Source organism: Molothrus ater, chromosome 1 (genome assembly GCF_012460135.2).
Source record: "Molothrus ater isolate BHLD 08-10-18 breed brown headed cowbird chromosome 1, BPBGC_Mater_1.1, whole genome shotgun sequence".
NCBI lineage: Eukaryota > Metazoa > Chordata > Aves > Passeriformes > Icteridae > Molothrus > Molothrus ater.
This window is the reverse complement of record NC_050478.2, coordinates 130,172,074-130,198,776: the sequence shown is the minus strand read 5'-3', so window position 1 is coordinate 130,198,776 and position 26,703 is coordinate 130,172,074. Positions and strand designations below refer to the sequence as shown.

General features: G+C 35.6%; 1 protein-coding gene across 1 annotated transcript in view; it reads left to right on the top strand.

Annotated features, from left to right (window-relative positions):
- The window catches only part of VPS13B (vacuolar protein sorting 13 homolog B), a 433,772-nt gene that overhangs the window by 48,645 nt on the left and 358,424 nt on the right, over window positions 1–26,703 (top strand). Inside the window, exons 5-15 of the mRNA XM_036379056.2 lie at window positions 57–224; window positions 1,390–1,571; window positions 4,427–4,601; window positions 9,417–9,682; window positions 12,349–12,444; window positions 12,786–12,908; window positions 14,995–15,132; window positions 16,547–16,634; window positions 21,581–21,772; window positions 22,350–22,519; window positions 25,352–25,546. Of these exons, the coding sequence (XP_036234949.1) occupies window positions 57–224; window positions 1,390–1,571; window positions 4,427–4,601; window positions 9,417–9,682; window positions 12,349–12,444; window positions 12,786–12,908; window positions 14,995–15,132; window positions 16,547–16,634; window positions 21,581–21,772; window positions 22,350–22,519; window positions 25,352–25,546 (1,793 nt within the window). The remainder of the gene's footprint in view (window positions 1–56; window positions 225–1,389; window positions 1,572–4,426; window positions 4,602–9,416; window positions 9,683–12,348; window positions 12,445–12,785; window positions 12,909–14,994; window positions 15,133–16,546; window positions 16,635–21,580; window positions 21,773–22,349; window positions 22,520–25,351; window positions 25,547–26,703) is intronic.

The following is a 26,703-nucleotide window of genomic DNA, read 5'->3' as shown; positions in this document are numbered from 1 at the left end:
TAAATGAGTTTATGATGTCTTCCTTATCATTGCCAAGCATTTGTTTTAATTTATAGGTTATGTTCAGAGTTTGATTAGGCGTGTTGTAAATAATGTCAACATTGTGATCAACAATCTCATCTTAAAGTATGTAGAGGATGATATTGTTCTCTCAGTCAATATCACTTCTGCAGAATGCTATACAGTGGATGAGTTTTGGGATCGAGCATTTATGGACATCTCTGGTGAGTTGATATTTTTTGGTTTTATGTACCACTGTGGAGGCACTCTTAAATTCCTACAGAAATTATTAAATCTCATAAAAATGGCTTTTTTTTTATCAGAAGTAGGACAAATTATGTCTGTTTTGATTTCCAGTCAGTTTTTTCTCTTGTTCTTACCTTAATTCTGATGAGCCAACTGTAATATTATAGACTAATTGATACTGCATCAATGTAGTGTATGATACATGTATGATCACAGATAATCATACAAGATGTCTTGTCCTCTGCTCACGCTTGCCATGGTATTTTAATTAGTGCTTGCTGCTGGCAGTGAGTGCTTAGGCAAGTTTTGTGAGTGAGCAGTAGCAAATTAAGGCACTCCATTGCACTTATTTGTGATGATCTTCTAACCCTGAACAGGCTGGCAAGAGAGGCAGTCAGATGTGCTCACAGTAGTAAGCACAGCATACCAGTTGCAAGGCATGATTCATTTCACTTCACATTTTCAGGGGAAGAAAGCCCCCAGCTTCTGACTCTTTATCTTGGTCTTCAGTATTTGAATGTTTCAGTCCTTGAATTACCAGCACTCACTTGTAAGTCTAGGTGCTCTTACTGATATTGGCTAGAGGTGGAGCTGGGGCACAGTAACTGTGCTAAGATCACACAGAAGATTTCAGGTAGAGTGTTTAATTCAATTAATGTTTTCCTGAGCATATTTTTTTTGTTCTGGCTAAAATAATTACAAACTAATGTGACAAAATCACAAAATATATTTTGTGTTAAGATCACTACAAAAGCTCTTGTTTGTTTTGGAAGGTTCAAAAGAAAACTTTGGGGGATAATATGCAAAACTATTTCTGTGAGAATAATGGGAATGACAGTAATTCATGAAACAGTACTCTTCTTTTATAAAAAGAGCCAAGTTATAGCAGACAGGGAGAAAGCTTTTATTGGATGTGACTAATTTGTCCTCACTTCCTGTGTGTTCAGCATAAAAAGCCTGACACAGCAAATGATCCTCTTCAGTCACATAAGCTAGTACTTTGCTTCTCTTCAGTCACACGAGCAAGTACTTTGATTTAAATAATGACTAAAAAGCTGTCTTGTATTGCTTTCTTCTAGTTAAGAACCTGTATTACTTCTTGTATGTAATATATTTTTTTAACCTGTACACTTCTTTTAAAAGCCACTGATCTGGTACTGAGGAAGATGATCAACTTTTCTGACTGCACAGTATGTCTTGATAAGAGAAATGCTAGTGGTAAAATTGAATTTTACCAGGAACCTCTGCTGTACAAGTGTTCCTTCAGGACTCGTCTGCATTTCACTTATGATAACCTCAACTCCAAAATGCCATCAATTATTAAAGTAGGTATCCAAAATAATTATTTCTGTTACTCACTTAGGAAGTTTTGAGGCTTTTCAAAATATCCTTTAAAATTTTAAGTAAAATGAAAAGCTTATACTGTTGTGTTTTGCTAAAGGAATTTTTAAATTGTGTTTTGTTCATATGATGCAATTAGTTTATGTACAGAAACAGCATCTAAGTAAGGAAGTTATGCTCTCTAATATTTTCATTTTTTCCTGGAGTTTTAAAAAACCCCCATAATTGTAAAGGGGGAAAGAAAGTCTGCAGATAATCTGTTAAAAACCCCCGGTGGTATACTTTAGGGTGTCTGCAATAAGATGGAAAGGATTTTTTTTGCCTTAAGTTGTTGTTTCAAATGTAGCTCCAGCTCTTATGAATAACATGAAGCATCAGTGGATTTACACTCTGTGGTGTACCATGTGACATGGATTACCAAACCACACTCAGCTCCTAGTGAGCAGAGGCACAACATTATTATTATTACTATTAGTATTAGTATTAGTATTAGTATTATTATCTGTGGGTCATCAGGATGCAGTTTTTTAGCGACTGCCTAAAATATTTAGCCAATGATTGGAAATAGCTGTTTTTTCATAGGGCTAAAGCAAAAAGAACTGCTATTAGTAAATATAACAACTTCATTAATGGAATTAAATTTTATCTGAGGATGCTAAAATCCTTTTAAAAGCCTCTGTTGCAAATGGTATTACTGTAGCTTCAGCACTCTGAAGGGTTGGTTGCTGAAGGACAGTGGTTTTTCCAGCTCAGGACAAAAGCCAGCAGTGATCCATCTTTCTCTCCAAATCTGGGAGGTTCTTGCTAATGTGAACTTTAATACTATGTGTTATTAACTTACTAAAGCATGTCTGATTTTAAGTCTTGAGAGGAGGTTTCCAGGACATGTGCCCTTTTGGTTTCTTTGTAGGGGCTAGAACATTTTAATAATCTTCATAATTTTGAATAATTACTATGTCCATTGCTAAGTTTTGGCTAAACTAATCTTAGGGAGTTTTAATGGAGTTAAAACTTCTCTTAAAACTTCTCAAAGGAGGACCATTTTTAAGTGCTTGGATATGTTTTTATGCGTTTGAACTGGGAACACTCAGCTCCTACTTTTAGTTTTAGAATGAAAATAATGTACGTGGGTGGAGGTGACAAAACACACGTAAATTATTAGAATTGTAAGCTTTTGGTGCTGTTCTTGTAAAATTCATCATGGAATGAGGCAACCATGAGGCAGATGAGCTGATGTGACTGGGGATGTGAATCCTGCCTCCACCTCTTTGTAGCAGCACTGAGATTTGTCTGACCTCTCAATAATCTAAATCCACTCATTATGTTGACACTGTGTTGGAAGCGAGCTCCACACAAAGATTATAGTTTTCCTACAGTTTTAGGGAGATGAGTCAATCTTCTGAGGGGCAGCTGAGTTCCACTGACAGAGGAATTATATTCATTGCCTACAGTGCTGCTTAGTGTTCCTGTCCTCCACTAGGACATATGCTCTTTGTGTGCCTTTAAAGAGGCTTCTTTAAAAAAAAGCAGTCTTTTTTTTTCCTTCCACATCTTAAGAGATTTATTCCTTATTCATCCTGTTGTTCTTCTGCACAGGAAAGGTTTGCTGTTAATAATTTTAAATCAACTGGCCTTGGAAAATTGGCATGCAAGGATTAATTTTTAATTTCCAAAATGTATCTTAGGAGTTTATATGCTTTTTTATTTCAGAGAATTAAAAAAAAAAAAAGCATAATTCTGACACCTGACATATTTCATCTTGTCTGTGTAAACAGCTGATATAATGTTATCACTCATTCTCTATGACATGGGCTAAGACTTCATTAATTTGCACATATGAAAGTATTAGCATGTATTTATACAAATACTGATTTTACCACTATATTATTTACCCATGGATGTGCTATACTGTTTACAAAGTAACTTTACATTGAATTGGATTGTATTAAGGCCAACACTGATATGTAATTACTTTTAATTTCCATTATTTTCACCTGCAACATGTAGAAACTGGACCTGGAATTGAAAATATATCTAATGTTGGGCAGTAGTTTTGGTACAATAATTTTATTTTATAGAGCTCTTACGTAATGAAAGGTACCTTTCTTATCTTGTTTGACTTTGATGTTATCGAATGATCACATACTCAAAGTACTTTAAGGTATTTAGCTGTTTAACAGCTAAATTTTTAAAGAAGGATAAGTTTTCATTCCAAAAATTTTAGTCTGTCCAAAGCTTTCTTTCATTTAGTGAAAGGTGCCTGAACTGCACGTTTGAAACAGAATATTCAGAGGAGCCAGTTTTCTGCACTGCAGTTGGAATTAATTCTTCCCCCCATTACTTGGCCATTTGGAACAATGTTTGGTGTGGGAAAGAATGAAAATGAAGGACCTTGTATTTTAAAACCAGTATATCTAGAGTTTATCTAGATATACTATCTAGATATCTAGGTTATCTAGAGCATGCAGAGATTTGAAAGAAACCCTATAATGAAAATAAAATTAGAGCATTGTAAGAGCATTTATTAAATGTTCTTACATCACCTAGATTTAAGAAAGTTCTTCAGCAATAAGTTTAAAAAACAAATATATAAATATTTCTGTATGTGTAAAATGTGTTACACTTACTTTTTCAGCTGAAGATCTCTTGTGTGACAACTCAAGTGAATGTTTTTGGTAGGCTTTGTTTGCAGCCCTTTGCCTCCTGTTGTATTGCAAATCTCATTTTTGGAAATAAAATTCCCATACCAAATTAGTACAGAGTTGCATGGTTTAAAACTGGGCTTTACTGATGTCAGAGCTTTGTTATTAATTGTTTTTGTTCTCTTTTCATGTTACAGATTCACACATTAGTTGAAAGTTTGAAACTTTCAATCTCTGATCAGCAGCTTCCTATGTTTATACGTATAATGCAGCTTGGGATTGCTCTGTATTACGGTGAAATAGGCAACTTCAAAGATGGGGAAAGTGAAGATTTGATTTGCCACACTAAAGATATGTTGGGAAATATCACAGGTGAGTATAGTTTTTAATTTGTAAGAAAAAATGTTAAAAACATTCATTTCTTTGCTTTTTGCAAATGTAAATATCCAAGTCTAGTTCTTGCCAAGTATCTTGATAGTCTTGCAGTTTGCTAGAGGCATTGTACTGGGTAAGGATGCAGTGCTTTCACATGCTTAATGTTATGTGCTATAATTCTGATGGTCTTAATTAAACTGAGGTTAAATATGATCTAAGAAGACCATTTTGGGAGTTGTGACACTGTAGGGTACTTTGGATTTGTCTGTCAATATATCATGCATTAAGGCACTTTTCCATAAGCAAGTTTGAAACTGGCAGCAGCCACGTTTGAGTTAAATAAGAGAAAAGCCAAAGTGTGCTTCTTAATTTCTTTGAAAATGGTCACTGAGAATAGATGTATCAGAACTTGTCCTAAGCAAGGAGGTATTACTTTGCACTGTTTCCCATAGTTCTGTCCTTTTACCTTTTCTGGTTTGAACTTGTTATTTTCATATAACATGTATTCCTTCTTCTGTGTGATCTTTTGTGGTATCTTAGTGCAACAGGATCTCTTCAGGAGCATTGCACTGATGAGGGGTGAATGTTCTTCATCTTTGTGTGATTGCTTCCCATCTGCTGCTTCTCAGGCACATGGGGTGACTCTTGGGGTGATTCTGTGCAGGGCCTGGAGTTGGACTCAGTGGTCCTTGTGGGTCCATTCCAACCCAGCTTATTCTGCAATTCTCTGAATTTATTTAGAGATTTGTATTTTAATTTAAATCTCCTTAAGACAAAAGTTTTGGTTATCTTTCCAAGGTTGCATTTGAATCTGGGGAAATAGGAAGAGAAATTTACCTCACCTAGGAAATTCTTGGAATTTCATTTGAAGGTGACATAGCTCTCTTAAGCTAGACTTAAATTTATAATATTACAGCAGTTTAAAGCTATGCATAAACTAATAAATTAATTATGTTCTGTTGAAGAAATATACCATTTTGATTTGCATTAGGAGACTGTAATTTTTTTAAAAATTCTGTGTTGCTGTCTTCTCTGGTTTCAGAGAAATAGATGCATGATGGGTAAATGACAGCAGTGGAAATTTTTTTCCAAATATGGCCTTCACTGTTTGGCACAGATAACTGTTTCACTCTTATTTCAGATGTAGAATCCTCTGTCATGTTACTGCTGTGTGGAAATGAGAAAACAAATAAGATATCTGTAAATAGTTCTCTCTTACTGTCTCTGAAGATGGGTTTTCTGCACTAGGAGCTCTACATTGCAAACACGAGTGCATTACACAAGACATGATTAGAAGTAATTAATATTCTGCAAATATTGGCTTAATATTCTGCTGAGGCTTTAAAAGCATACAAGTTTTAGAAAAATCATCAGTGTGTATTTTAATAACTTTTTGTATCTAACCAATGATTTGTACTATTTACAGGAGAAAGTGTCAGGAAGTTTTCTCTGAAGCACTGCATTGCCCTTGCTTTCAGACAGAGGGTTGTCTCTGTATCATGAATATTTTTCTTTTGTTAGAATGAAGTTTTCCCCAAATTTGGCTAAGTGTTTATGCCATGGAGAATGACAATGTATTTAGAGGTGCTTGAATTTTGTGGCTGCATTCCTGGAGTCAGAAAGGCAACTAGGGCTATTTGAATACAGGAAAGGCACAGAAAGAAGAGAGAAATCATATGAGTCAATATGAGAACAGCTGAGATGGGTAAGCAATGACTTTCAGATGAAAAAAAATAAGGATTGGAGACAGAGTAACTGGGATGAGAAAACTGGAAGGAAGCTTTAACTGTGGAAGAGGACAGAAGTCAGCAGAGCTATGCAGGTTTTACTCAGCTTCTTTTGGTTAAGGCGTGAAAATGTGGTGATACAAATATAATTTAATCAACGATTAATGTTAAAAGGCATCTTCCTACAAGTACACAGTTGCTTTTGCATCTAGAATTAAATTTGAAGTTCTTACATCCAAATACGTGTAAAATCTTCAGCAGTCATCTTTCCATCTCTATATTAATGAATGCCTTCAGGAAGGTTGAATTGCAATTGCTGTTGGTCAGTCCCATTTGCATTCTTTTGAACAACTGTCAGTTTGACTTCCTAGCTTTTCCTAAGACAGCCATCTCAAAAAGAAATAATCTAATGTAACTCTACACTGTTACACAAGATGTTTCAGAAGGGTCAGGGATAAGACTAAGATTGCAAAAGAAATCTGTAATTGCCTACACAGCTTTTGTTCAACTATGCTGTGCTCTAACATTATCTTTGTACTTAATTATATCATCATATGTATTTGACAGAACTATCTCCTTCAGAACACAAGACAGAGGGCAAATTTTGGATGGCCAAGGCAGAGATGTAGAGGCAGTTTTAGAAGCCCATTTATGTCTTTACTGCAAAATATTTTGCCACACACAAGCTAAAATGGTCATGCCATTTATGCTTATTTCCAGTGTCTTATTTGTGAGTTTGTAGTAGCTTCTCTGGTTTATAGCAGACAAATTGTGAATAAGAAAATGAATTTTAATGTATACATTATTTAGTGACGCAAGAATGAACATCTACATCTCTCTGTCCTTGAAGCATGTACTAAGCTTCACTCTTACAGTTTCATGGCTGATTCAATGAGATGAAAATTCCTGCTATTGCCAGCAGGGATGCATTCCTTCCTTCTTCCTCTAGTGCCAGCACTTGTATTCATGTGGCCACAGGCTAGGCTGGATCACCCATACCTGGCAGAAAACGTAGACAGACAGAGAAATAAATAAATAAATACCAAGAGAGTAATTTTCTACTAGGTTAATTCCAGATTTATATTGAGAGATACCAGTTTCCAGACTCTTATTACAGATAAATATCTAAAACCCTTTAAGAGAAAGTAAATTTCTGAAGGTCAGACTTGATTTGAGCATGCAAGCAGTGAGATGCAGTCACACTGCACTCTTGTAATATATATTAAATGTATTTCTTAACTGGAATCACTGCCCTGCATTATGGAGCAAGACTTCCAGTGCAAACTATGAATGGCTAGAAAAAAATGGCTTTAGAAGCCTGACGCAGGGTAACATTTTGTCCTTTAACAAACTCATGTAAGTAAAACAGTGGTTTTGTCATTATGTTTCACTATCCAATATGTTTGCAGGCAATGAAGTGGTTAGTGTAGTTAGTTCAAAGTAAAGAGACTTTGTGTTTTCCACGTACATGCTCTCCTTCATATATTCCTTGTTAAAAATGAATTTACAGTGTATTTATGTTTGTAGTGTTTAGAGGATGTTGTGTGTTGTTTATCAAGCTGATGTGCATATTTTCTTAAGTTTGGTGATTGTATAGGGGCTGTAGTAGTTTTAATTTAGTGATAGAAAATAGATATAGCTTCCTCTTTCAATTTTCTGTCTCACAGTATATAGATAGAGGAGATAGGGTTAAATGGTGCTAATTTTAATGTTTTCCAAAATATTAAAAGCTGTGATAATCCAGACTATTACTTGGCATATTTTTCTGTTATCTCTGTGTACTTCAAAAAGGGGTATGCTAAATGATGGCTGAAATTTTTGGCCAGGTAGACCAAATGTTATGCATGACCTAGGTTCTACACCTCCACCTTCTTTTCAGTTTTTGCCAGGCCTTCCACCATTTCTTTTGTGCTTTCCAACAGCAGTCTGTACTAAACTACTTGAGTCATGATCAGTATCAGGTTTTTTCCTTCTACAGCTGACACTTCTTCCTCTTGGCTTTTTCCAAAATTTTATGTGCACCTCTTCTGTATTTGCTGTGTTTCAAGATTTGTTTCTGGATTTAAATCTGCTCCTTGAGACTTGTGTGAAGGAAGTAGAAAGGGAGCTTGCACTGCCTTTGTGGGAGGACATACCCTTGCCTCTTAAGCAAGTGCAGAGAATTCTCAGGAGTGTTTTTTATTACTCTTTCCTCAATTATGCAAGTATAAAGAGAGTAGAAGGCTAAAGACTAGTTAGACTAAGCAATAAAATGTCTGAAACTTGTAAAAATGGGATCTCTGAGATTCAAAATACATTAATAGAATTGGAATATGGCTATTTCTGTTCTCAGTTAAATGATGCATTGAACATAATGGTTGCCTTCAGGAACAGTACTGCATCCAGTACTACCTATAGTAATTCTGAAGTATTTAATAGCCCTCATGAGTCCTACAAGAGTGGTGATGAAACCAGATAAAAGCTATTTGTGCTCTTTTTACATGCAGTACATTACCTACCTGTTTAGATCATTAGTCTTAGACTTGAATCTTTGGGGAAGTTCTCACTTTGTTCTGCATGCGATCTCTACTGATTTTCACAGGTGACCAACATTTTGACCTTTGACTCACAGATGGGTACCAGCTTCTTTGAGCATAGATTAACTTGTAGTTAGTTATGTAGTAGCATAGATTGACTTGAAGTACTTTTGATGAATTTTAAAATTGGAAACTATAAGATCATAATATCATTATTTAGTCAGATTTAAGTGTATGGCTTTAGGAAGTCTTTAATGAAAGCAGTCTTGAAGACTTGTGGTATAGATGGCAAATTCTGGTCTCACTGCAAATGTATGATACTAAAACTATAGCAAAGACACTTAATATTTTTTGGAGAAAAATGTTAATGAATCAAAGAAGTGCTTGAAAACTCATATTCAGTAATTTAAAATTTGTACTTTGGACTTCCTATGATTGTAAGCCAAGTATCAGTGAATGCTGTGTGGAATACAGTCCAAGATAAATTTCACATACCATAAATTTGAATTTAATAAATAAATTTTTAAGTATGGTTTATCTGAAATTTAGCTTGGTTTTTGTTTTAAAAGGCACAGAAGATGAAGCAAGCTCAGTAATGCAATATCCTACACAGTACATTAGTCAAGATCCTTATTTCCATCAAGATGATGACCAGCAACAAGGATGGGTTTCTTGGGCTTGGTCTTTAGTTCCTGCTATTGTGAGTTATGATGATGAAGAGAATGATTCTGGTGGAATTGGTGATGGAACAGCAGAACAGCAGAAGTCTCAGTCCCTCAAGGATCCTATTATTTCAGTTGGGTTTTACTGTACAAAGGCAACAGTGACTTTTAAGGTAAATATTTCTCTGTGTCATAAAGGATTCATTTGACTTATTGAGGAAGTACATAAAGATTTGCTTAGCATTCAAATACCATTTGATTCAAGACAAATATTGTTGATATTATGAGGGGAATATTAAGTTAATGTATAACAAGAAATGTGAAAGCTGAAAATTCCTGTTCATCATACTGGACTGATAATTGCAATGTGAGTAGTTTTTATTATTTGAGCTAGAATTTGAGTGTGAACTTCATAATGTTCAAACAAAACCACTTAATTTACTTAGATTGATATTTTTGATGGGAAGAAAAGCCTGAAAGCTTTCTGTGAATGTTCACTGCAGTATTCTATCTATCTAATATTTATACAAATACATATTTCTTTATAAAAGCTCCTCTAATTTAGAGCTAGGATTGGAGGAATTTTTTGAAACTACTCTTTTCTTTTTGGACTATTGTATGTGAGAATACCAATTTAACTTGATAATGTTGAATTCATTTTCCATAGGTTGAAATTTTATTGAAGGAAAAAAAGATAAATAGTACATATAGACTGAGCTACAAACAGTATATGTAGAGAAAGATTTAATATAAGCTCTAAGCACAGCTGGAAATTGTTGCTGGCCTTCTAATATTTTGTAAGCTTGCAGAAGGGAATATGGAGAGTCTGACTAAAATATTGAGATGTACTTACAGAAATTAGAAATTAAAGTATTGAATTAAGAGAATACTTGTAATGTTTCAAACTATTTGCAAGCGATTCTATGTGCATAACTACACCAAGTGGCTCTTGGCTTTACAATTAAGCATGTATTAAATCAAGGTCAGAACTTTGCCACAGAGTTATTTAGTGTGATTTTTGTGACTTTGAGCCTTTCAGATTAACTGCAAGACTTTTGTAACTCCCATACAAAAATGATGTGCCTGATTATACCCAATACCATCAGGAGCTCTCTGTCTCTTTTTTGCCTGTTTGGCTTGACATCTGTGCACAAGAATGTTTTATGGGGCTTTATGCCTAATTTAGCTATTTTTGTTTGGTGGTGTAGAAGGGCATTTAGCTGCTCAGCAACTGCCTGAAAGGGTGAGACAAGTGACTTTGGAAGCAGTAGATATTCTGTGGGGATGTTGATGTTTTAAGCCTTCAGCCACCTGAAAAATTTGGTTGAAAAATTTGAAGATATCAACAGCATTCACGTGTTCATTTGTGTTCTTTTGTGTCAATCTGCTTCAGCTCTCATTAAGAGAGGCTAAAAATAAATATTATAATTTTGTTCCCTCCATTAATTATATTCCTGGGACACCACTTAAAACATGAATTATATTCCTGGGAATATAATTAATTCTATTCCTGGGACACCACTTGAAACATGAACAAGCCACTAAAGTTCAAATTTCTCATTTATCATGGCTCAGCATCTTCTTTTACACTATGTCATACAGTAGTAATTTTTTGCTCTTGTTCTTCATGCAAGAAAACTCATTAAAAATAATATAAACTTATTTTTTGAACATGTGTTTTGCTAGAGAGGGTCTTCCTAATGCTTCATTTGCAAATTCACGCATTTTATATTAGGAAGTGATTAAAAACTACTCAAAATGTAACATTTTGCATTTTAGAAAATTTAAATATGATGTATGATGCTAATATGGTGACAGGAGGAAAACAGAATTCATTGTTCTGCTTGCATGCAAAGAGTGTATGGAATTAATTTGTGGTTCATATTTTGGTTAAAAAATAAGGTCAAGTTTCTGCATTAACATTTTGAATAGTTGATATCATTCCAGCTAAAAATCATGCCAAATTAAATGTACCGTTTTCTAATAATGGTGAAAACTATTCTTGTAATTTCTGAGTTCTTTTAATCAATTAATTGCTTTTCCTCTGCAATAATTGCACACAGGTGAAGGGTGATCAGTGACTTTTTTCATCCAATTTTCTTGGACATTCAGATTACACAATTTTAAATTGAAACAGCATCCATGTGTATCCAGTCTTGAAAACAAAGAGAGTGTGTAGCTATTCGTTTGTAAAAATTAGAATTTGAAGTATTTAAACTGTTCACCATAAACTAACTTGAGTTTTTTTGTGCCAAATGTAATATATTCAATATAGAGTGCATCTTTTTACTTGTTTTTCTTAGCTCTACGTTATGTGCTTTTTAACCTGTGCATGTTTTCCCATTTTGAATTTTTATATCAAAATCATGCAAGAAATATAAATGCATGTTGCTCTTGATTGCCATGACATGAAACAAAGATGTGTATGGTTATAATCAAAATGTGTCTGCAATACTATAATGATGTTTAATTATTTTCTGGGGAAAATAAATCAAGTATTAATGGATTTTTACAGGAGTTTATAAGCTTATTTGATATTTATAGCACAACTGTGTATCTGTTTCATCTTTTCACACAGTTTCTCTTTAGATAAGCAAACTGAAAATACTATAGTGGATTTTAAGCATTCTGTTATAGCATATTTCAAACCGAAGTTGAACATGAGACATTCTGGATATGGATAATGTGCTACAGCTGTTTAATTGCACCTGTTTCCTGACAGTTAATGTATTTTTGCCCATAGTTTACTTTGTCTTTATCAGTTCTGTGTATTAATGACCATACTGTCATTGAATACTAATACTGACTTGTATAAGGTGTTTATCCTGTTCTTCTGTAGCTCACTGAAATGCAAGCTGAAAGTAGTTATTACAGCCCTCAGAAAGTAAAATCCAAAGAAGTCATATGCTGGGAACAAGAAGGAACAACAGTTGAGGTAATTTTACATTGACAGGGCTTTTTTGGTACATTTAAAGTAATGTACCAAATAGTTGCTGGTAAAATATTTTTAAATTATTTAATTGCTGATCTTTTATGTTCTGTCATATTGTATGCATTTGTTGTAATAATCACGTAGATATTAACTCTCTAAACTTCTGTGTTGTAGTGGTTGAGCACTATAGTAATACCTTCCTTTCTAGTGCCCTGTATGTTGCTATTTATTAAAACTCGAAATATATAAACTAAGTATATTTTGCTTCATTTTTGTCCATCTTCTCTACTTCTTGTGGAATAGAAGGCTTAAAAATTTATCAGTTTATTCTTTTTCCTCACTAGGTCCTTATGAAAGGTGAACTTTTCTTTGATTGCCAAATAGGTTTTGTTGGTTGCCAAGCTATGTGCCTTAAAGGAATTATGGGAATTAAAGATTTTGAAGAAAATATGAATAGGAGTGATGAAGTGAGTATGTTGAAATATCAGTTGATTTGCTCAGTAAGCAATTTTGTTATCCTTTATTAGAATATCTGATTGCAAAAATTGAAAAGACTGCTGTTACCAGCTGTGATTTTTGGATGTTACTGTGTTACAGAACTCAGTGTCTATTCCTTAGAGTTAAAAAGACAAATATCTCAGATTGAGAAGAGGCAGAACATAAGACTTTTTAAAAATCTTTTTGGACAGTAACCCATTGTTGCCTTTGTGATTTTGTATAACAAATTAAAATATAATTGAAAGTCTTTGAAAGTACTTAAATCAACCAAAGATTGGAAGGGAAAAAATGGGAACACTGTATGGTGCAGATAATAGAAATGTGGCACAAATACTGAATGAGTGTCTTACCTCACTTTTCAGGAAGATTGAGAGCAGTATGAAGTGAAGGAGTTAGACAGTATTAATTTTTGTATTTTAAATAGATGCAAATCTTCAATTGTTTAAGAAAAAATCAGGTATCATTATGAACTACTTTAAAATTATTTAATGAAGTGTTGCATGAAATTCTAAATTCAATAATGATGATTTTTAGGTAATGTGTAGATAGGGTAATGCCCTAAAGTATTGGAGAACAGGGACTATTATCTATGTTTAAATAAAAACAAATAATATAGACAAGAAGAGACCTGTTAACTTGATGTTAGTGCTCTGTGAAGTCTTGTAAAGTATTCTAGAAAGGAAAATAAGGAATATGGAAGAAAATAAGTGCCTGTATTTGTCAAATATCTCCTAATCTGGGAAATTGTATACTGTATTTTGGTAGATGTGATGGGGCGGCTTCTTTCCTTTCCCCTGTGAGAGCATCATGGCTTGGCACCCATCTCAGGTGTTTGTGTGTGCAGAGCAGAAAACAAGAAAATATCATGACATGGCTGCTGAGTATGACATTGTTGGGATTTTAGGGATGCAGTGGGACACACTATGTGACTGGTGTGCTGTTATGGATACACACAGGCTTTTCCAGAAGGAGAGGCTGGGGAGGCAAGGATGAGCCAACTGTAAAAATCTATACTGGCCTTGTTAAGGACAAGGGAGATGTGGTTGGGGATGTGAGGGTGGACAGCCACCTTGTCTGTGGCAACTGAGATTGTCAGGTATAAAATCTTGAGAGAATTGATTTTTTAGACTGAGGTGAGTGAGTGACCAAGAGAATTTCACAGAATCATAAAATTGTCTCTTTTGAAATGAACCCAGAAAAAACCATCAAGTCCAACTCTTTAGTGAATAGCCCATACAGGGATTGAACCCACAGCTGTGGCATTATGAGCCCCATGTTCTGACCAATGGAGATAATTTCCTTTAAGTTGGTTAATAAGGAGCATTTGGGGTTTTATTCTTACTCATTTTTCTGCCACTCTCTAGTCCAGGAATTTAGGAAAGTATCTGCTTTATGATAGTGGTGATGATGCTATTTGCCTGTTGTCTGTGGTTGTGGGATTGGTCCTTTCATAAAGGTTCTGGCTCTGCCTGTGATTGAGAATAGATAGTTGGAAAAAAAAATCTATAAAAGTTTTTTGGATTAACAACTCTTGTTAGGAAAGTTGTATTGATTTCAGAAGGGTAGAAGTCTGGGAGGAGGCATGTTAAAATCTAGATGAATAAAGAATGATAATGTAGCAATGAGGTCATACATGGAAATAACTGATTGCCTTGAAGATGATAAGTACAGCATCTGAAAGGATTGGGCAGCCAGAAATAGAGTGTGCAGTGACAAGTTTGTATACAGAAGAGGATTGGGGCAAGATTTGGAGTGATGATGATCTGAGGTTATTTGCTGTTAAAATGCAGCTATTATGTTCTATATCATGAGTTGTATCATATTCATTGGTTCAGGCAATTTTTCTTCATTTGAAAATGAGGAAGGAGTGGACAGAACTTGTGTTATATGAATTATATTAATTTCATTGTTTCATCTTCATTCATAATGAAACATGTTCTTGGGGGTTACTACTCTGTGTGTGTCTTATTTGTGTTACAACAGAATTGAACTACTCTGTTAACTTGACTGAATTTTTTTTTCTTTTCCTGCTTCACTTTCTACTGCCTCTTGAAGGAGGCGTGCTTCTTTAATTGTGGAGAAAATCTGAGCGTGAAAGGAATGACATACCTTACCAATTCACTATTTGATTACAGAAGTCCAGAAAATAATAGTATTCGTGCAGAATTTATATTGGATGCAGCTCATCATAAGGTCAGAGAATTACATCTTTCTTATAAAAAAATTTCCAATGCTCTCTAATGAATTTCTTCTAATTATTTAGATCTGTGTACTATTAGAGGACTGAATTCTCTTTACTTTTACACATTTAAATGAATCTTACTTAGCAGCTGGCCAAAAAAAAAAAAAAGTAAATCTGTTTGTGTCAAAAAAAGACACCCACAAAAACCAAGCCAAAAAATGAGCCAAACTGAAAAAACATGTCCAAAAGAAACCTCAAACTCCCCTCCTGCCCCAAAAACTGAATTAATGTCATAGTTTCCAAAAGCAGTAACCACAGAACATATTAAGAGGAAAAGAGACATATGGGAGAATACTAGCAAAAGTCAAGCTTTACCAGCACGTGTTTTAAACCCAGACAGTAAGTAGTCTAGGGTCTTCAAACTAAGAAGTGCTGTCAGATTTGGACAGTATTAATTTTATTGCTTGCGTTCTATATTGGTCTACTCAGAGAAAATTTTGCTAATTCTCCCTTTTGTGGAGACAAATTTTCAGTCACCTCTAGTCTCTATTGTTGTAAATTGTGCAGTAAAGCTTTATTCCCTGGTTGTCTGCCATTATTAAAGATCAGTTGCAATGACCAAGGTGGTCCTTTCCAGTTGTGTTCATAGGTGGAGGTCTGTGCTGTTTGTTGTACAGGTAAGCCATTTACAATTTTGGAATGTATCTAATTTCCTTTAAATTTAAATTTAATTATTTCACCTTTTTATTGCTATTGATGAAGTGTAATAATTATGTGAAAAATTATTAATTATTATTATTCACCGAATAATTATGTGAAAAAATGAGTTTAGTAAAATCACAAGTACTTATAGTCAATCTTTTCCCATAGTGTGTTTTAAGCTTTATTCTATCCTTGGTCTGTCTTCAATGCTTGCACAATTTGCCCATTTTTTGGCAAGATTGGAAGGAAATTTGCTGTGTGATGTATTATACTATGTATGAATCCCAATGCTGGCATAATGTCTTGATAAGTTTCCTGCTGTTGAAAGATAAAACCACAATATTCCTTGAATAGCAAAGCCAAATTGAACAAGCTGAAGTTTTCAGCATATTTAATTAGGTTGATGTGTTGCATGCAAGAGGTCAAATGAAGAATAGTTACTTCATTAAAGGTACTGATTGACTCGATGTAATTGATGAATTGGTCAGCATGTCCACAGGAATTATGGATGTGCATTTGTGTGGCCTCAAATGGAAGTTACATTACCTATCAGAAAGGTCAATTCTTGTGATAACCTCTGTCCTTTGCTTTGATAAGCCTTTCCCTGTGTTGATGCACAAATCCAAACATGAATATATCTCTCTAGTACCAGTCTATCAGTTGGTAATCTCAAGTTTCTTTCCTTATACAACATTTTCTTTGTTTGCTTTGCTTTGTTGGTAGGAGACATACACAGAGATAGCTGGAATGCAGAGGTTTGGGGCTTTCTACATGGATTACTTGTATACAATGGAAAGCATCGGTGGCAAAGGTACCTTTCTTCCTTTGTTTACCCTGATAAATAATAGAAACAAAGACTTTTCATGCCCAGATGGTCCTTGACCAACTGTCCTCTAACTTACCTTAGATTTACCATCAGGATCATCATTAAAATGCTTTCATCTTAATTGATGTCCTTCAGAGGTTAGTTGTTTTGGTTAGCTGTTGATTGTTGGAATTCTTCTTTTTTAATTTTTCTTTTCTTGCATAAGTAATCAAAATGGTATTTTTTATAGTTGCTAAACTGAAAGTAAGTATTTTGTAGCAGAGGTGGAATTAATAAAATATGATTTCTTTTTAAAAAAAGTTACTATTATCGACGTTGCACATTAAAAATATCTTGAGAAACCCTGGTTGAAGAATGAGATTGATTGTATACTTAGCACAGAAGATGAAAAGGGCTATTGTTTTTCTTCTATGAAGAAAAATGCAAGGATGCAAGAAAGTGTGAAGAATTATCTTTAAATATATGTATCTAAACAACTTGGTGAGCAAATACTACTCTAAACTATGTATATATAGATATAGGATAATTCTAAATAGTTTTTTGTGATTCCAATAAATTCTTTTCTAAATTGGAGAAGTGGATTTAATGAAGTAAGTGTGTCTACTTTTGTGAGTGTCACAAAAGCTGGGACAAAGGAGTTAATCTATCAGCAAGTAATATGTTTATATTTTTTCACAGATATTCTTATCACTGATTGTGATATAATTTCCCCCTCACTCCTCAGAACACTGTCATTTACAGCTGCTGTTCTGCAGTTTTATTGTCAAATTAATATTACTTTCTTCCCCATCTGTGTATTTATTATTGTGAATACTATTTCTCTGGATATATGTTGGGACCTTCTTGCTATTTTGTGACTGAACACTTATCTGTCCTGGCTACATAGTCCAACTCATCTGGGTTTTTTTTTGTGTTTCTATTTCTGTGTAAGAGAATTCACAACTCCTAATGTTTGGCTTTGTTTTCTGGACGTGGTGGACATTAAGTCTAAAAGGAGTAGGAAAGAAACTTCCAGTTTCCTTAGGGATGGCTCATGAAACATTTACAAAAATAAGTAAATGGTGCTATTGCCCTCAGCAGTAGAGCTATACACCAGGAAATTTAACAGTTCTTTCCTGACTCGAGGCTTTCCTCTGTACCATGAGAGTGGTGTGAAGCTCTGAAAATTTACAATTAAGTCAAACATATACTGCAGACTTCTTCTGGTTTTAATAATGATATAAGTGTTTAATTGCACACTGAACTCCTATGTAGAGAAATTGAAAACCTTGGGTAAGCCTTATCTCCTTTTGAATCTTAGTGTAGAAATTTAAATATGCACAGACTAAGTGCATTATGAAGAGAAATTGATTTTGTGGAGTATTTTTTCTTGTTTCTCTGAATGCATAAGGAATGTTATGATCATATCTCTTCCCAACTTTTAACTAACGCTTTTCAGAAATTACTGAACTCAGAAATGCTTTTTTATTTTCCTTGGTGCCAGACTATTGTATTTTCTGACTATGTTTTTCCCTCCTTAGCTTCTCTTTTTTTTCCTACTAGGATGCTTTCTTATAGCCTTGGCTTCTATTTTCTCCATCAGTCACTAGGAAAACACCTCACAAAATGTAGCTTGGCTTTCTATCAAGTCTTACTGTGTGCTTTTATTTCCTTTAATTTCAGGAACCCGGCTGTGTAAAATAATAGAATAATTAATTTTTAAATTGTTTAAGTGGTTGTTGTTTTTCTAGAGTCAAGAACTTAAAATCTTAAATTTTACAATGGTTTTTTCCCTCAGAAAAGCAGATGTGATGCTTTCTGCTAGTTATTTTCTAGCTAATTTTTCCATATTGTGAGTTAAATGCAGAGTTGTTAAATAGAATGTAAACAAATAGGTGCAAAATATTTAGTTAAGATGAAGGTATAAATACATTAAGATTTTGAAAACAATCTAAATCTGCTGCATTTTTAATGTGTTTTTTATATGAAAGTTTGCATTTTACTATTTCTTATTTCGGTATAACTGTTTTTAGTTACCATTACTGCACCCCACATACCATAAAAAAAACGAACCAAACTTAAGTTATAGGAGGCACTTACTGTGATTGTAAGATTTTTATCTGTCAAGGCAATTTTGGTTTGACACATTCTTTGCACCTTTAACCTTTCCTGAAGCATAGCATTACTGATTAAACCACAAGTGCCTCCTGGATAACATTAACTCTCAGGAGTTTCATCTGTCATTTACAGAAGTGCATTAATCAATTTCAGTGTTTTGAATGAAAGCAAGATAGTCATGCACAGTAGTCTTATTTAGACATTTTGTCTGTCTTTCCTTTATTTTTCTGGTTTTTTGCTTTGTATTACAGTGCAGAACAATTTATCTGAACATTATGTAGCCTGTCAGTTCCCTGATCACTGATTTGCATGACCTACAGAGCTAGCAGCGTGTGCTGTTGAAGTTACCTTTTGTTTGTAATGTGTACCTCTCTACTGGCAACTTTATTATGCAGCACTCATTTTGATATTTTTGGTTGATTAGAATTAGATATACAATTTACAGGGAGATGGAAAACTCAGTGGTTGAAAATTGGTTTTCTATATGCATCCATGAAGGTTCAAGATCACCTACTTGGTGATTGGCGTTCTTTATGCGTCCATGAAGTTTCAAGATTACTTACTTCTGTAGAACCAATAGGTTTTCTGCCTTTTCTATTTGCATTTAGGTGGAATTAACTGGAACTGTTCCAAAAAGTGGTTTGTATGATTTTTGTCACTTAGAGATATTATTCATATACATACAATATATACAAGCAAGTCTGAGTTTTCCTCTTTGAAAAGGCAGGCTCTTACTACTTCTGGCCCTATTATTTTTGGCCTTATTGTTTTTTATATGATGGTATGGTTTTTTGCACTCTTTGGTAGTGTTCATCTGAACTGAATACTGTGTAGAATTGAAAGGATAAAAGTATTTATGTTAACTGCCTATAAAATAAATGCAGAAGTCAGTATGCTGGGTTTCAAACAAATCTCTTTCAGGATTCATTCAAAAGATTGTAATTCAGTTCCAGCTGAAGATTTGAGTAGGTTTTATAAGGAAGTATCCTTCTGTCCTTTTATCTTTCTTTTATTGTTCTCTTTCTTCTCAGAAAAACAACAAACCAAGGGAAGCAGAGGCTATAAATGCTCTCACCGTCAACTTCTGTTAGGCTTTTAAGGATAAAGTTAATTCTTCTGCTGAGTGCATAAGCCTGTAAAGGCCTGCAGAACATTATGCCAGCTGTGCATCAAATTCAGCACAGTCTCAGTTTATTTGAGGACCTTTATCCTCACCACTGCTTAGAAGCAACAGTGTTTTATGGAGTATGATTTAAACATGAAGGAAAAAAAACCCCTTGCTTCCTTTTCCACCAAGCTCAACTTCCCTCAATATAAGAACTGTTTTGAATGAGTGCAGTTAAAAGAGTACAGTAAAGGAGAGAGACCAAAGGGTGAATGACTGGGTTCCTCTTGGGCAACCAGAAATCATAGAATTGTTAAGGTTGGAAAAGAGCTCTTTAAGTCATTGAGTCCATTTGTTAACCCAGCACTGCCATGTTCACCACTAAACTGTGTCCCCAAGTGCCATATTAATACATTTTTTGATTACTTCCAGGGATTGTGGCTACAATGCTTACCTTGACAGGTTGTGCTAGTGCCTGTAGCCAATTTCAGTGATATTTTTCCCAATATCCAATCTAAACCTCCCCTGGTACAACTTGAGACCTCTCATCCTGTAGCTTCTTACTTGGGAGAAGAGACTGACCTCTTGCCCTTGCTACACCCTCCTTCCAAGTAGATCTAGTGAGCAATAAGGTCTTCCCTCAGCTCCTTTTCTCCAGGCTAAACGGCCCCAGTGCCCTCACTTCCCCAGAAGTATTGTGCTCCAGGCCTGTCACCAGCTCCAGTGTCCTTCTGCAGTCTCAGAACCATTTAGTGTTGATGCTTATTTTGTCAGAGTATTCAGTTATGTTATGGTCAGCAAGATATTTAATGTTTAGTGCTTCTGTCAAAGCAATGAAGACATTTTCAAAGTGATGATCTTAGGAAAAAATCAGAGTGAAGTTCTGCAAGCTAAATGTGTTAGAGGGATAGGACTATATTTTCACAAGTCATATGTGACAGGAGAACTTGAGCTTCTGAAATCTGCATGATTTAACTGAAGAATTTCCATGAAGTATGTTTAGAGAAATAGTCATGCTGTTGGTGTGACTAGATGAGTAGCCTGTAGTCATTGGTGGCTGATGAGTAGCCTGTATACACTGAATGTGTGATTTTGGTCTATCTTATTACTCTACTTTGCTAGACTATTCTGGTATCTGTGTTGGCTTTTTAAAAAAAACAGTCTGAGGCATAACGATTAAAGAATTTTTCTTTCTTGTTGTCCATATGTCAGTGAATGGTGGTAAATATGAATGGAAGGAAGGGTTTATCTTCATTTTTAGTCTCCTTCTTCCAGTTTTGTCATGGCACATAACCTTTCAAGGGCCCAAATATGTCATGTCTCTGCATCACATCTTTTCCTTGATTATTGGGGATACATAACTTTGTGACAAGCTGTAGAAAGTTTTGAACACTGTGGCTGTCATTCACATGTGAGTTTAAGCTGCCATAGAAATTTAGACACCTCCAAAGTGTCCCAAATTTGAGAAATACAAAGTTCATGGAAGAGTTAATAAGTTTTACTCTGCTTGGAGGCAAGGTAGAAATTTGTCCTGTTTGCTCTGCATTTACCAGAAATAATTTTGTTAAAACCTGTTAAACCAGTCATTGTATATTTGTATGTTATATTTGCATAGTTATATTTTTCTGTATGTTTATTAAGTCTTTGATCACAGGATTTGAAACAGAAGTAGCTGATAAAATATGTTATTATGTCCAATTGTGTGTAACTTTTATAAAACTTGTTGTAGTTTCTGGGAATCAGCAAGACCTTTCTTCAGTAAAGAGTGAAGATTTTGGAAATGTTCAGGAGATGTCTACAAAAAGCCTCATTGTGGGTCCACTCAATCTTCGACTGGATAGCAGCGCCGTGCACCGCATCATGAAAATGATAGTTTGTGCTCTGGAACATGAGTATGAACCATACAGCAGAACTAAGCCAGGTTTGCTCCTATTGCATATACACAAAAATACAGTATTATACCAGACTACATTTAGTGCTTCTAAAGGTGCAGCTTTCAAATAGTTTTTCGAGTCTGAAGAGGAAAATGTAAAATAAAGGTAAATTAATCACAATATCCCTATCAGTGCTGGATGTACTTCTGAGATAATTTCAGACACTGTGAAAGCCATTTGTTTTAATCATAAGCCTCATGTTGAGTAAGAATAGCTTACTTCATTTTCTACTGTAGCTTAATTTTGGAATCTTAGAGAAGAAAGTATTCCTACTGGTATTTATCAGTTCAAAATAATAGTTATATAGGATGAAAATGCATGGAAATAAGTTATGTAGACTGTTAAGATGAATTTCTCAGAGCAATACAGATTTCAAGTAAGGAAAATCCAGTTAGTATTGCATTTAGCTTTAGGTAGAAACAGTGTGGAATAACATTATTAACTACGAAGGGGCAGGGGGTAAGCTTGGCATTTTTTGCTACTCCTTAGGCATTTCTGAAACATCAGCTGTAGGGCACATTTTATATATTTTAGTGAAACATATGTAATCTCCATTTATTGTAGATATTACAGATGGAAGTAGAACTATGCCAAGCTCAGAAGAAGTAGCATCACTGGAGGAATACATTCCCACTAGACTTACAACGTTCACTGTTCTTAAGTGTACCATTATAATCCCTGTGGCAGAATTCAATTTACTAGACCACTTGCTGCCCATAATCATGGGTGAAAAGGTATGTATGCACAGATAAGGATTCAGTTTTTTGTATCAGCATCTACTATTTCATATAAATTTTCTTACAGGCCTGTTACTCCATGTGCTGGGTGTATCACTGAGTTCTGGATTAGTTTGGTGCCTGTGAGCCTTCAGATACCAAAAATGGGAGTCTGACAAGTTAGAATTGGAAATTGAAGGTGTTATGTATGGGTAGAAAAAATACTTTCAAATGAAAAAGATTTTAAAGCATCAAGCAAATGAAAAAGCAGTAGCTCTGATCTTTTGATCAGAAGAGTACCTGTTCTGCGGGTCTTCATAAGCTTGGTAAAGTATGAAGTCTTTTAATTTGCAGGCTTAATAGAGATGACATAGGTTTTAATAGCCAGCTCTGTGTGTACCAGTTCCAGACAGGATGTCAGCAGGACTTGAGCATTTAACTGCTGAATGACAAGCTCAGAGAGACAGGAATTTCCTAATAGCCTTCATTTGTTTTATCTTTTGGATATGTATAGTATAATGCCAGCTAAAGAATCCTATATTGGTTTTATTCTTGTTGGTCTCCTTTGTCAATGTGCAAGGTTGAGGTACTGTAGGGGTAAATCTGTGGCTTGTAGTGAAGACTTGCAGTGGGTTTATCTCTTGTGCCAGAGGCTGGAAGGTGTTTTATGGGTAAGGGACGGAGCGGGAAGAAGAGCAAACTCATCAATTCTTGAGTTAAATTTCTAGGAGGTTTTGTCCAATATTTCATCTGATAAGCTGAGACTGCTCTGGTAGCTCATCCTGAAGAAGAAAATGCTTTGAGGAGACCTCATTGTGGTCTTTCAATACCTGAAGGGGGCATTTAAAAAGGAGGGAGAGGGTTTTGTACAGGTAGATAATGACAGGACATAGTACAATGGTTTTAAACTAGAAGAGATCAGGTTTAGTTTAGATGTTAAGAAGAAATTTTTTATTCAGAGAGTGGTGAAGCACAGGAACAGGTTGCTCAGAGAGGTTTTTTCCTTTTTAGCACTTTTTAATACATTGCACTGAGTAGTGTAGTGGGTTGTAGTGCTTTTCACCTTATGGGCATGGACAGATGCTGTTTTTACAATGGGAGAAGAGTCCCATGTTTGCTATAGGTTTGAGGTAAAGTTGAATTCCAGTGAATTTTTTGGTTGATGTAGTCATTACTTGGAGTCTCAATTTACATTTCTTGAATGAAGCCAAGCATATTTAAAAGAATGATTTTGAAGTTTAGATTGAAAATCATAAGTACATCAACTTATTGTCCTATTTTGATGCATATTAAATAAAACTTTCAGATTTGTAGTGTAATTTAGATTGGAAGAGATGTTTGGAGGTGTTTTCCAGGAGTTCAACATCCTGGTCAAAGCAAGAGCAGGTCTTCTCTGTACCCTCCCAGTAGGTTGCAGTAGACAGCAGTAGGATTCTTCTCTGGCCTTCTCCAGACTGAAAGACTTCAGTTGTCTCTGTTTCACTTAAAACAGAGCTCATGTGCTCCAACCCCAAAGCCACTTTGTTTCCAGCAAACTTATTCTGGTATGCCCATGTCCAACCTATGCTGGGTGCAGTACTCCATTTTAATGGATACTATGAAAAATAGACTTGGATATCTGAAATTGTGATATTTATTTTCTATGGAATGGCATCTTCTTTTGTTGATATACCTGGCATGTCTGTGAATACACAGAAGATGACAGTGTAAAGGCTAGATCAGCATGAGATAAGTATTATGGTGATAGTGCTTTGGAGTGATAAAAAGGTAAACAAAAGTTTTTATAGGACAAAATATTTTGACTTGGCATATTCTTGTACTGGGTTGACCTCAGCCAGCTGCCAGATGCTTACCCAGCTGTTCTCACTTCCCCTCCTCAACAGAGCAGTGGGGGAGAGAGTGGGATGGGTCAGGGTAGAGGGGGAGATCAATTACCAATTACCAGTATGAGCAAAACAAACTTGACTTGGGGCAATTAATTTCACTTACTGCTAAGAATCCAAACAACATGTATTCCCTATGCCCCTTTTTCCCCTGAGACTCAATTTGACTCCTTCATTCCCTGACTCTTCTACCTCCCACCCCTTAACAGAGGAAGATGGAGAATGGAAGATGGGGTTCAGTCTGTAACAGCTGAGCTCTGCCATTCCCTCATTCTCATGCTGTTCTCCCTCAGTGCAAGTCCTTCTGGCAGGTTGCACTCCTTGAGGGAGAATCTGCTCCAGCATGGGCTCTCCTCAAGGCTGCAGTGCCCTTCAGGGCATATCCACCTCCTCCAGCATGGGGACCTGCATGGACTGCAGTGTGGATGTCTGCTTTTGTGTTGTCTCTTTCATGGGCTGCAAGAGAAGCTCTGCTCTGGTGTCTGGAGCACCACTGCCTCCCTGTCCTTTTCTGACCTTCCTTTTCATGTTGCTGTTTCTCACTTATTCTCTGAGTCTTTGCAGCCTGTGTGGTGTTTTTGCCCATTCTAAAATGTGTTTGCACAGAGGTGCCCCCAGCTTGGCTGAGGAGCTCAGCTGTGCCCTGTGGTGGGGCTGTTGCAGCACTGGCTGGAGCAGGATAAACCTGGCCCAGGACAGCCCCTGGTGTCCCCTCACAGAAGCTGCCCCTGCACCACCAGCACCTGGACACCTGCACCCAAGACAATTCCAGATCAAAAGTTGATTATTTTAAACTTCAAAGAAAATATTTTGGAAAGATTGGAGGCTTTGTACTATAATGCTCTGGTATCTATAAATAGTTTATTTCATGTAGATTTTCTTGTGTGTTTAGATAAGAACACACAGATAAATGATACATAATAATACATTTAAATTATTGCATAATGTTTTTTCCTCCCTGCCCTAGAACTTAAGCGGGCTGTTAAATGCTGCAAGTTTCCAGCCCCTGCGGCCTTTACCTTCCGTGCGGATTCTGGTGGATAAGGTTAACCTGGAGCACTCGGTGCCGATGTACGCTGAGCACCTGGTGCATGTGGTCAGCAGCCTGGGGCAGCCCTCTGACAACCTGCTTCACTACTGCTACCAGCACTGCTATCTGAAGGTCAGTGAGGGCTTGAGATGTGTGTTGGGAACATCATGTATGTTCAGTAAATCTGAAGTATTAGCAGGTTTCCTGAAAGGATGTTTTCAGCTAAGCTGAAAGGCCATAGAGTAAATACATTTCACAGAATGTTGTTGTTTGGGATTGCTGCTTCTGACTCGAGCCAAGTGTTTTGTAATATACACTGCACACTTCATATGAGGAAGCTGCAAACTGAAGCCCCAAGGTCCTTGTGACAAGATAGAATTATTCAGAAAGAAGCTGTTTTCCTCATCTGAGATAATGCTCCTGTGGTTTGTAGATTGCTACAAAATTGCAAACTTAGAAACTTGATGGGAAGTTAGGAGGAAAAACTGTCACTACTACTAGTGTTGATAGAGCAAACCCATCAAAGTGAAGATATGCAATCAAAATCTGTTAACAAAAACAATTTAATTGTTTTTCATTTTAAGAGGACAGATCTCTGGATGTTCTCAATTAAAGATGCATTATGTGAGAGGAGCTCTTATTGTGAGGCTAAGGGAAGCTTAAGATACAGAAAACTGTTTTGAAATGGTTCAGTTGCCATCTGCTCTGCGGAGGAGTTTTAAAGCAGGCCTTTCCAGCCTTTTAAGATGTGCTTAGGAAGCTTGAGGCCTTTTGGGTGCTACTAAAATATAAATATCTAATATGACTACTGTTAATTTTAATAAATTTCTCAGTTATATATTCACTTCCACACTGATATTTTACAAAAATTTAGATATTTATTATCTGCATTCAAGAAACTGTGTTTCAGAATTGCATGGCAAGCTTTCAGTTTTCTGGGTGACACGTCACATTTAAAGGGATTGGAATTGCAGTACTGCAGGTCATCTGTATGTTTTTCAGTTTGAGAGGATTTTTTCTCTTCAGGAAACATTTTAGTAGCAAAATTTGGACATCAGCTTTGGGTTTTAAAGGGTTTATTTGCTAGCTTTAATAGTGGTTGAATTGTTTTGTTCTTGTGAATGGTACAGCATGTTAAAAGACAAGTCTACAACAGTTTGTTTGCCATTGAATGGGGAAAAATCATAAAGAATTCCTGTGATTATTCTTTCTGTAGCCAGGCTCTTATTAAGAAAAAAAGCTTTGAAGGGAAGGTTCTAATTTCCTTAAATACCACTCTTTGGTAACAA